Source organism: Heptranchias perlo, unplaced genomic scaffold (assembly GCF_035084215.1).
Source record: "Heptranchias perlo isolate sHepPer1 unplaced genomic scaffold, sHepPer1.hap1 HAP1_SCAFFOLD_56, whole genome shotgun sequence".
Lineage (NCBI taxonomy): Eukaryota > Metazoa > Chordata > Chondrichthyes > Hexanchiformes > Hexanchidae > Heptranchias > Heptranchias perlo.
Window position 1 is genome coordinate 3307724 of NW_027139581.1, and position 12244 is coordinate 3319967.

At 45.6% G+C, this 12244-nt stretch overlaps 1 protein-coding gene across 1 annotated transcript; it reads left to right on the top strand.

Annotated features, from left to right (window-relative positions):
- Window positions 1-7745: 7745 nt before the first annotated feature.
- On the top strand, window positions 7746-10812 carry LOC137315756 (probable G-protein coupled receptor 139). Its single transcript, XM_067980248.1, has 2 exons — window positions 7746-7815; window positions 9881-10812. The coding sequence occupies exons 1-2, from the start codon at window positions 7746-7748 to the stop codon at window positions 10810-10812; spliced, it is 1002 nt and encodes a 333-aa protein (XP_067836349.1).
- The last annotated feature ends 1432 nt before the right edge of the window (window positions 10813-12244 follow it).

The window sequence follows — 12244 nt, forward strand, 5'->3', positions numbered from 1 at the left end:
TGAAAAATATTGGCAAGTAAAATCAATGAAAACCGAAAGATGTTTTATAAATACTTAAAGAGCAAGAGGATGAATAAGGAAAGAGCAGGGCCTATTAGAGACCAAAATGTAACATGTGTGAGGAGGTGGAAGATGTTGGTACGGTTCTTAGTGAATACTTTGCATCTGTCTTCACAAAAGAGGGGGACGATACAGATCTTGTAGTTATGGAGGAATGTGAAATATTGGATGGGATAAACATAGTGAGGGAGGAAATATTAAGGGGATTCGGATCGTTGAAAGTAGATATATCGCCAGGCCCAGACGAAATGTATCCCAGGTTGTTGAGAGAAGCAAGGGAGGAAATAGCGGAGGCTCTGACCATCATTTTCCAATCCTCTCTGGCTACAGGCGTGGTGCCGGAGGACTGGAGGACTGCTAATGTTGTACCGTTGTTTAAAAAGGGGAAAAGGGATCCACCGAGTAATTACAGGCCAGTCAGCCTAACCCCGGTGGTGGGCAAACTATTGGAAACAATTCTATGGGACAGTATTAATCGTCATTTAGAAAGGCACGGATTAATCAAGGACAGTCAGCATGGATTTGTTCAAGGAAGGCCGTGTCTGGCTAAATTCATTGAATTTTTTGGGGAGGTAACAAGGAGCGTTGATAAGGGTAGCGCGTTTTGTGTCGTCTACACGGATTTCAGCAAGGCTTTTGACAAGATCCCACATGGCAGACTGGTCAAAAAAGTAAAAGCCCATGGGATCCAAGGGAAAGTGTCAAGTTGGAACCAAAATTGGCTTCGTGGCAGGAAGCAAAGGGTAATGGCGGACGGGTGTTTTTGTGACTGGAAGGCTGTTTCCAGTCGGGTTCCACTGGGCTCAGTTCTAGGTCTCTGGCTTTTTGTGGTAAAATATCAATGATTTAGACCTAAATCTAGGGGGCATGAATAAGAAGTTTGCAGATGATGCTAAGATTGGCCGTGTGTTTGATAGTGATGAAATTTAACGCTGAGAAGTTTGAGGTGATACATTTTGTTCGGAAGAACGAGGAAAGGCAATATAAACTAAAGGGTCGAAAAGTGGCAAATGTAACTCAATCCGGAGAAGTGCGAGGTAATGCATTTGAGGAGGGCAAACAAGGCAACGGAATACACAATAAATGGGAGGATACTGAGAGGTGTAGAAGAACAGAGAGGCCTTGGAGTGCATGTCCACAGATCCTTTTACATAGCAGGACAGGTCGGTAAGTTGGTTAAAAAGGCATACAGGATACATTCCTTTATTAGCCGAGGCATAGAATATAAGAGCAGGGAGTTGATGCCAGAACTGCATATACGAGTTAGGCCACAGTTAGAGTACCGCGTACAGTTCTGGTCTTCACATTACAGGACAGATGTGATTGCACTAGGGAGGGTACAGAAGACATTTACGAGAATATTGCCAGGACTGTAGAATTTTAACTGTGAGGAAAGATTGGATAGGCTGGGGTTCTTTTCTTTGGAACAGAGGAGGCTGAGGGGAGATGACATTGAGGTGTATAAAGTTACGAGGGGCCCAGAAAGAATGGATAGGAAGGATCTATTTCCCTTAGCAGAGAGGTCAATAACCAGATTTAAAGTAATTGGTAGAAGGATTAGAGGGGAGCGGAAGAGAACTTGTTTTTCACCCAGAGGGTGGAGGGGGTCTGGAACTCACTGGCTGCAAGGATAGTAGAGGCAGAAACCCTCATCACACTTGAAACGTACTTGGATGTGCCGTAACTTAGACGGCGACGGACCAAGAGCTGGAAAATGGGATTCGGCTGGATCGCACTTTTTCGGGCCGGCATAGACACGATGGACCGAATGGCGTCCTTCTGTGCCTTAAATTGCTATGATTCCATGAAATACTACACGGTGCAGTTGTTGTATTTAATGCGCAAATGTTGCCCTTTTCTGGTGGGTTCTGCAAACTGCTGTGGTTCTATTTAAGAAGGAAATATCGCCTTCCGCTGGTGGATGCTGCATGCTGTCGTGGTTATGTTTAAGGGTGAAAGTTCGCCCTCTGCTGGAGGATACTACATAGTGCCGTTCTACAATTTAAACAGCAAATGTCACCCTCCGTTGGGAGGTACTGCATGGTACAGTGGTTCTCTTTAAGGAGCAAATATCGCTCCCCGATGGTGCATGCAATAGTTCTGTTTAAGGAGGAAATGTTGCCATCCGCTGGTGGATACCAAACGATGCCGTAGTTCTATTTATGATTCAACGGAATGGAACAAATGTCGGACTCCGCTGGTGGGTTTTGGTCTCTGTTTAAGGAGCGAGTTCCGCCCTCTGCTGGTATTAACGTGTGATCTCCATTCATTGCAATAAAAGAGCAGGATGGTGCTCCCAAATTATCTCGGTCGGTCTGGCGGACTCCCTCTGCAGGTTTTAAAGAAGTCCGTAGGAACTACCAAGACCTGGAAACACCGTGTCCGAGCCTTCAAGCAGAATTAGTGGGAAAGTATTTTGGCATTTGGGGACTCGAATAAAACGGACGGTTCTTGTAAACACGCTGCAGGTCCTTCATTATCTGGAGACTAAATTACTATTGGATAATTGTACCAACAGTTAACAGGCTCCTGTGAAATCCCCCGTCTGTTATTTTAATGCAGTTTTTAACTCATTTATTTCAAATGAATCCTGCCTTAAAATGATGACCCCGGCCTGTCATTCAAAACACCTTAAATCTGCCTAGAATAATTACCACGTTCATTTTTGGACTAGAAACCTAAACCTACCGTATTAGTCACCAACAGATTGCAGTTTTACACCAATCTCACACTGGGGAGAGGCCGTTCACCTGCTCCGTTTGAGTCATCCAACCTGCTGAGACACCAGCGAGTTCACCTGTGACTGCAGGGGTTGGATTCTGCTTTTATTGCTGCAGTTAATCACATCCAGGACTAAACCATGTTCATTCTGACAGTTGGGATTTGTTTCTGCTGATGTTAATGACTCCAAAATCTGGGCTGGAGTTTAATATTCTGGATACATGTTAAATAAATGAGTTTTGTTTGGAACACACAGTGTGCGAGTCCTTGATTTGTTTATAATAAGAGGAGACTAATTGATGTCCTGTTACCCACTTTATCATTGTTGGGTCTTTCCTCGTTTCTAACTCTGGATTATTTCATTCTCATACCTTTGGTTATTCTCATGGACAAGTCCGAGCTCCCGTACCTCCCATAGTGCCTCTCCTAGACTCGGTATCCAGGGACCGTATCAGTAACGCCCCCGGGATCACTAAACACAACACCCAGTCTGTGAATCACTTTCAGCTCCTGGACTTAGTGTGTGTCCCACATCATCTCTCTCACCTTCCATGTGTGAATAGAGCATCAGGCCTGAAAACCAGGTTTTAAATATAAATCCACTCAGCAAATGTATTTAACAAAAGAGAAACAACGAAACACAGCACGGCTCAATAATTCAGCTCTATGTTCACAGGAAAAATTTTGATATGTAATTCATCGAGTGTTCAAAATAAAGAGTGATCCCAAATCCATGAATCATTGAAACCTTTCAAATCCTGACAGGTTCGTTCATTCATTTGGAAAACTTCATCCCTATGGGAGCCGATATTGAACAAAACTGCTTCTTGGAAATTGCAAACTTACTTCTCCCTTTCAGGAGTTTCAAACGGACCGATTCCTTCTGTCATAGAATCTCCAAGGAGACTCCTCGGCTAAAACACTGCGCTCCCCTCCTTTATATCCGAGAATAGAGTTACCAGAATTTTGAATACCTGAGCACTCAAATTTAAAAAGAACCCGCGAGTCATAGACAGACTGAACCAATATGGTGTCCTTAATATACAAAACGGACCAAGGTGCTTTACAGGGGTGTAGATAAAAAGGACCTGGAACCAAAGAAGGAGATACTTGAACGAGTGACCAAAATTAGATCAAATAGGTGGTTTCTTCGGAGGATCTTAGAGAAGGTGAGGGAGGCAGAGACGGACGAGTTTAGGGAAGGCATTCCGGAGTGTATGGGCCTAGATGACTCACCACACGGCCGACAATGATTTGAGCAGGGATGACAGAATGACCGTTAGAATTAGACAGAATCCGCCTCGTCATTTGGCAGTAAAATCTTGAAAGTTCTTGTTCCCGGTGGGTATCCAGGGAGCCGCCTACTGGACAGATCCCGTATGTGAGGATCGGATGGAGTCAGGATCAGACTCAGCTGACACTCCCCGCTCTTCTGCTCGAATAGTCTGCACACTCTCACTGTCCACAGTCAAACATGAAGAAAGGCGACCTTGGTGAGGTACCGGAAGGAGGCGGGGCTTCTTCCGGCAGTCACGGAACCGGACTCAGCGGGAGGCATCGCCAACAGGAGACAAGGGGAGAAATCTGAGCGGAAACTCCACAATCACACAATACGGCTGTGGGATCGTCAAACGGGAATGGTTCATTTAAAATGTGCTCATATTGGACATGTGGTGCGCGGCTTTCTTTCAACTCACCAACTACATCCAGAAAACTCTTAACCAGCTCATGGATTTCGTTATCTCCGAGATCGGGTACATCTTTGTATCGGCCTTCAATACATTCTCACCTTCCTTTGACCCCCAGCTACCCATCTCCCGCAATCCCTTCCCCCACCACCATTCTTCCCAACTGTTCACTCCAACCTCGGCTTTTCACAACAAGCATTGAATGGGGAGTAGCCAGAGACAGGGAAAAGAAAGCACTCACAGTCTCTTAAAGAGACAGTACGCTGAAAATAAATGAACACATTCGGTAGCTTGTAACACTCTCCCTATCCGCTTCTTGATTCCTTCAAAGATTGCCCTTTTTCACTTAAATCAAATTCCAATTACTGATGCTTGTAAATTAATCCCATTCCACACTGACTCAAAGTCTCAAACTCACAGTCCGTGTCCTCACCTCCGGTTCAAAGTCTCAAGCTCACAGTCCGTGTCCTCACCTCCGGTTCAAAGTCTCAAGCTCACAGTCCGTGTCCTCACCTCAGGTTCAAAGTCTCAAGCTCACAGTCCGTGTCCTCACCTCCGGTTCAAAGCCTCAAGCTCACAGTCCGTGTCCTCATCTCAGGTTCAAAGCCTCAAGCTCACAGTCCGTGTCCTCACCTCAGGTTCAAAGTCTCAAGCTCACAGTCCGAGTCCTCATCTCCGGTTCAAAGTCTCAAGCTCACAGTCCGTGTCCTCACCTCAGGTTCAAAGTCTCAAGCTCACAGTCCGTGTCCTCACCTCCGGTTCAAAGTCTCAAGCTCACAGTCCGTGTCCTCACCTCAGGTTCAAAGTCTCAAGCTCACAGTCCGTGTCCTCACCTCAGGTTCAAAGTCTCAAGCTCACAGTCCGTGTCCTCACCTCCGGTTCAAAGTCTCAAGCTCACAGTCCGTGTCCTCACCTCAGGTTCAAAGTCTCAAGCTCACAGTCCGTGTCCTCATCTCAGGTTCAAAGCCTCAATCTCACAGTCCGTGTCCTCACCTCCGATTCCTCCATCTTTACTGTTCTTTTCTTCCTCATCTTTCAACCTGCCTTTCAGAATTTCAACTTCCTGTCTCAACCTCCCGAACTCTTGTGGCTGAAATAACAAGACTCCCGCTTTCCAATCCTCCTCTTCAATTTCCTTCTCCTTTCCCAGTTTGCACCTCAAACAAAGTCTGACAGATCAAGGGTATCCGTGACCCTAAGAATTTTCCAGATATGTGTAGATTGTGGAATATAAACCACCCGGTGCACTGGCCATGGTTACTCCTTTAAATGCTGGGGGGCGGGGGGCGTGGTTGGCTGCATTTAACTAACTCGGTCACAATCACTTATCCCTCTTTATCCTTGTGGTCACAATCTGTCAATCTCTTAACACTTGTCATTTTCAATCCTTTAAATCTGGGCCCACCCAGATACACAAATGTAAGCGGATCTTCCCGTTACTGTAGCAACAAAGGGTTGTTAATCCTTCAACAATAACTTCCGCGTGATTCGGGCCCGAGTGGTTGTTCATCAACAAGCTTTATTATTGATTACAACTGAATTGCACTGCAGCCGTCTTCAACATTACATTAAATGACAAGCATTTCATACAACCTGGTTTTCCCGCAGACTCAAGGTGATCAGACACGAACTCCATAGGCTGCCTCTTGGTTATGGACTTTCGACTGTCCCGAAAATTCTAACTTTTGGGAGGGAGCATGCCCTGTCTTTATCCTATTCAGCTGCTTTGTTCTGCACGTACGTATCTCTGGCCTTATCTCCTCGTGGTTAATTATCCCGACAAGCTGACGCTAAGCAAACAACTCAAGGTATGCTGTTTCACGTATGGAAACTAATCACCTCAACCTCCATCTCTGTTTTGCAAGCTGTATGTTCAAGAATGTGTAGGCCCCTTCCATATCTGTGTCTCATGGCCTTGTGTCTTCACAATTCGAACTGCCTCAGCAGTCTTTCTATGATATCAGTTCTGTGGTTTGTTAACTTCTTCATAACCTCGTCGTCCCTTATCGAGGTGCAGACTTTCTCATGACCCAGTGTGTCGTTGTTACCCCAGAGATGAGGAGTTTCGCCCACACCAGCACCGCACTCTCTTGCTAAATGACTGGACGCTATGCGAGACGGGATACTTGACCATGGTTGTTTTAAAGCAAATTCTTACTCACAGACAGGGCAGAGATTAGAGAGAGAATTCAGATTACACAGACAGGGCAGAGATTAGAGAGAGAATTCAGATTACACAGACAGGGCAGAGATTAGAGAGAGAATTCAGATTACACAGACAGGGCAGAGATTAGAGAGAGAATTCAGATTACACAGACAGGGCAGAGATTAGAGAGAGAATTCAGATTACACAGACAGGGCAGAGATTAGAGAGAGAATTCAGATTACACAGACAGGGCAGAGATTAGAGAGAGAATTCAAATTACACAGACAGGGCAGAGATTAGAGAGAAAATTCAGATTACACAGACAGGGCAGAGATTAGAGAGAGAATTCAGATTACACAGACAGGGCAGAGATTAGAAAGAGAATTCAGATTACACAGACAGGGCAGAGATTAGAGAGAGAATTCAGATTACACAGACAGGGCAGAGATTAGAGAGAGAATTCAGATTACACAGACAGGGCAGAGATTAGAGAGAGAATTCGGATTACACAGACAGGGAAGAGATTAGAGAGAAAATTCAAATTACACAGACATGGCAAGGATTAGCGAGAGACTTCACTTTACACAGATATTTCACAGATTAGAGATAGAGAATCCAGGTTACACACACCTGCCAGAGATTAAAGGGAGAAATCGGGTTACACACAGACATGGCACAGGTTAGAAGTGGTTTGTCTACAGTGATCTCTCATAGATTGTGAGACTGTCTGAGCCTCACATTTCAGACTAATTCTGTCCTTGGCCCGAAGCTGACAGCCGAGGGCCACTAGTCAGAGGTCAGCAGCAAGAACAATGAGCAATTTTCTTGTCTTGACCCCGGGCCTCTGGGGTTGATTGTTTTCTGAACAACTGCATGATACTAACATTATGAACTTTGGTTGTTTTCTTTTAAACTATGTAACAGCCATTCAATTTTTAGTTCAAATTAAGTGAAACTGAGTGACGCCATGTGTTTGTTCAGGTAACTGTAATTAATAGAAGTGGTGACTCGGCCTAATTGTCACACTGGAGGTTTCCAACAAGTATAAATGAGGGACCTTTGACTATTTCACACAGCGCAAGTCAGAGCCTCGTCTACACTCGAAGGGACTCCACAGAATCTCAGAGGAAATGCACGGACAAGTGACGGGCCCAGTGTACGCCATTTACTACCCTGTTCTTGCAGCTATTGGTGTCCCAGGTCAGTCACTGTGATAAATGATTCATTACACAGGTCAGTCTGAGCTGCTTCGGTGCTGCCGCTGTGCAACTGGTGAAAGAACGTGTCTCCTTTGTGAAGAGCCGCTTCTTCTCTAGTATGGGTTCAATTGACACTCGTTGCTCACTGCCCATTGCTTGTTTAATGAGATGTTTTGGAGAAATTGAGAAAGCTTTATGTCTCAACACAATTGATATTATGGGTTTATTATCTTTCCCAGTGATTTGATATCGAGGCCGAGGACAGGCGTGAGGTTCTAAATATATCGTTCACGTTTTATTCGACTTGGAGTGAGAAGTACAGAGAGTGGAACACACCACTCGCCGTCCGTGTCCTCCACCAACACGTTGAACATTCACTCTGATCATTTTATTAGAGTGGGAGTGGGGAGTACAGAGGGGGGAACACACCGCTCACCATCCGTGTCCACTTTGAACAGTGTCTCACTTCACTCTGATCATTTTATTAGAGTGGGAGTGAGGAGTACAGAGAGTGGAACACACCGCTCGCCATCCGTGTCCACTTTGAACAGTGTCTCACTTCACTCTGATCATTTTATTATAGTGGGAGTGAGGAGTACAGAGGCTGGAACACATCGCTCGCCATCCGTGTCCACTTTGAACAGAGTCTCACTTCACTCTGATCATTTTATTAGAGTGGGAGTGAGGAGTACAGAGAGTGGAAAACATCGCTCGCCATCCGTGTCCACTTTGAACAGTGTCTCACTTCACTCTGATCATTTTATTATAGTGGGAGTGAGGAGTACAGAGAGTGGAAAACACCGCTCGCCATCCGTGTCCACTTTGAACAGTGTCTCACTTCACTCTGATCATTTTATTAGAGTGGGACTGGCGAGTACAGAGAGTGGAAAACACCGCTCGCCATCCGTGTCCACTTTGAACAGAGTCTCACTTCACTCTGATCATTTTATTAGAGTGGGACTGGCGAGTACAGAGAGTGGAACACACCGCTCGCCATCCGTGTCCACTTTGAACAGTCTCACTTCACTCTGATCATTTTATTAGAGTGGGAGTGAGGAGTAAAGAGAGTGGAACACACCGCTCGCCATCCGTGTCCACTTTGAACAGTGTCTCACTTCACTCTGATCATTTTATTAGAGTGGGAGTGGGGAGTACAGAGAGTGGAACACACCGCTCGCCATCCGTGTCCACTTTGAACAGAGTCTCACTTCACTCTGATCATTTTATTAGAGTGGGAGTGGGGAGTACAGAGGCTGGAACACACCGCTCGCCATCCGTGTCCACTTTGAACAGTGTCTCACTTCACTCTGATCATTTTATTAGAGTGGGAGTGAGGAGTACAGAGGGTGGAACACACCGCTCGCCATCCGTGTCCACTTTGAACAGAGTCTCACTTCACTCTGATCATTTTATTATAGTGGGAGTGAGGAGTACAGAGAGTGGAACACACCGCTCGCCATCCGTGTCCACTTTGAACAGTGTCTCACTTCACTCTGATCATTTTATTAGAGTGGGACTGGCGAGTACAGAGGCTGGATCCTCACCCGATGATGTGCTCCGACTCTGCTCCTCCAACTCGGTTGCTCCAGACCTCCCTCCGGCCAGCGCTGCTCACTCCAGTCAATGTCACCGGCTCCTCCTTTCTCTTTTTTTCTGGAAGTTCACTCCACCCGTCAAATGCCCGGATCCTTCCCTGGATTCCTGGTTCTAATGAGGATTATTTCCGGTCCGGTCACCGACCGACCAGTTCGGGCACGTTCCTCACGAACAGCTCATTTTATGACCCTTGTCCCATTGAATTTCCGTTCCTGAACCAAAATCCGCGGTGTTCTCAGAGAGTGATCAGGCCGGACTTCAATGGAAAGGAGAATAGGACGGTGTATAAAATGGGCGGGAGATCCGCTGCCGCTCGTTTTCCGTCCGGCGCTGAAAGTAAAAATTCTCCCCAGCTCTTATTTTGGATGATTAATTTTATCTAAGGTGAAAGGTTGACTCCATAGGTTGTAACATCCGAGTAAAACACATGTTTTTGTGCAGAGTCTGTTACATGTTTCTTTCCCCCACAGCTAACTTGGTGACGATTGTGATCCTGTCCCGAGGAAGGTGCGGTCTCTCCCGATGTATCACTCGTTACCTGGTGGGGATGGCGGTGACGGATCTCCTGGTCATTATCACGGCGGTGATATTAAACCGGATCAGTGTCATTTATTTTCCAGTTCTTTTCCTGTCCATCACTCCAGTCTGTAGCCTCAAAATCGCTCTAATCAATGCTGCCAGAGACAGCTCGGTCTGGTTAACTGTCGCTTTCACCGTTGATCGATTTGTAGCCATTTGTTGCCAGGAGCTGAAAACAAAATATTGTACCGAGAAAACGGCGGCTGTTGTTATAGGAACGGTTTGTTCCGTGAGTTGTGTAAAAAACATCCCTTGGTACTTTGTATATGAACCTCTGTATATAATTGACGATGTCCCATGGTACTGCAACATTAAGTTAAGCTTTTTTTCTGAACTTGTATGGACAGCGTTTGACTGGATTGACCGCATGTTGAACCCTTGTGCCCCGTTCCTCCTGATGTTACTGCTCAATGCTCTGACCGTCAGACACATTCTGGCGGCCAGTGGAGCCCGCAGGAGACTCCGGGCTCACAGCAATGGAGACAATCAGAGTGACCCAGAGATGGAGAGTCGGAGAAAGTCCATCGTTTTACTCTTCACCATCTCGGGCAGTTTCATCCTGTTATGGATGACGTATTTCGTTAATTTCCTGTATGTGCGAATTACGAACGTTTATAAGATCTCAGGTTTCAATGATCCGAAGTTTATTCTGCAGGAAAGCGGAAATATGCTTCAGCTCCTGAGCTGCTGCACCAACACGTGTATTTATGCCGTGACCCAGACTAAATTCAGAGAGCAATGCATGAAAATGCTGAAATCTCCGATGAATTTGATCATTAAAATAGTTAAACAATGTAAACAGCTGAATGTGTTTCTGCATTAGAGCCGGTTACGTTTCATGATCCATTCTGTACTGTCCCTCACTGCTCCCCTAACGTGTTAATGTCTTTTAAATATCTCATTCGTATTAAAATATCTCCAAATCCTGCAGTGTAGATGCTCAGTCAGACTTGATCAATTTCCAGCGGGACCAGAACAATCAGGACCTCAAAGTTCACCGTCAAAAAGGAGGCAAGAGTTGTGATCTGTTGTGTTATATTAAGAAGAATTCTTCATCATTGTGAAGGACATCAGGCCTGGGCTTCCGCTTTAGAGTCGGTTACTCTCCCATTGGGAAACCACGTGTGGGTAATGGTGACTGTGGGCGATGGTGTACAATGGGCGGTATAGAATGATTGAGTGGGATGGTTACCTGTTTACATTGAGAACCTCAGCAGTCAAACAGGGTCATATCGTTAATGGCGAGGATTGGGTACGATGGTTAAGTGTTTACCCGGTGACCCTCTACGGTTACACAATATCACATCATTAATCGCGAGGGTTGGGTGGGATGGTTAACTGTTTACACTGAGGCCCTCAGCAGTTAAACGATATCATATCGTTAATCGCGAGGATTGGTGGGACAGTTAAGAGTTGACACGGATTCCATCTGCCGTGAAACAGTATCATACCATTAATGGCGGGGATTGGGTGCGACGGTCAGCCAATTATGCTGAGACCCTCTGAAATTAAACGGTATCACATCATTAACCGTGATGTTAGGGTGGGACGGTTAAGTCTTTGCACGGATACTCTCCGCAGTGAAACAGTATAATATCCTTAATGGTGAGGGTTAGATAGGACCTTTAACTGTTTACACTGAAACCCTCTACAGTGAAACAGTATCATATCATTCATCGCGAGGATTGGGTGGGATGGTTAACTGTTCACACTGAGCCCCTCAGCAGTTAAACAGTGTCATATTGTTAATGGCGAGGATTGGGTGGGACAGTTAAGAGTTTACACGGAGACCATCTGCCGTGAAACAGTATCACATCATTAAAGGCGGGGATTGGATGGAACGGTCAGTTGTTTATGCTGAGACCCTCTGAAATTAAGCAATATCACATCATTAACCATGATGATTGGGTGGGACGGTTAATTCCTTACTTGGATACCTCCGCAGTGAAACAATACAATATCCTCAAAGGCCAGGATTGTAGTGGGACAGTTAAGTGTTTCCACGGAACCACTTTGCAGTGACACAGTATTATATCATGAGTGGTGGGGATTGGGTGGGACGGTTAATTGTTTACACGGAACCACTTTGCAGTGACACAGCATTATATCATGAGTGTTGGGGATTGGGTGGGACGGTTAAGTGTTTACACGGAACCACTTTGCAGTGACACAGCATTATATCATGAGTGTTGGGGATTGGGTGGGACGGTTAATTGTTTACACGGAACCACTTTGCAGTGACACAGCATTATATC

Bases quoted from the DNA above. Each gene is read 5' to 3' on its own strand.
- LOC137315756 (XM_067980248.1), top strand. From the start codon at position 7,746: ATGCACGGACAAGTGACGGGCCCAGTGTACGCCATTTACTACCCTGTT. The intron at 7,816-9,880 runs GTCAGTCACTGT...TTTCCCCCACAG, and splicing joins TGCAGCTATTGGTGTCCCAG to CTAACTTGGTGACGATTGTG.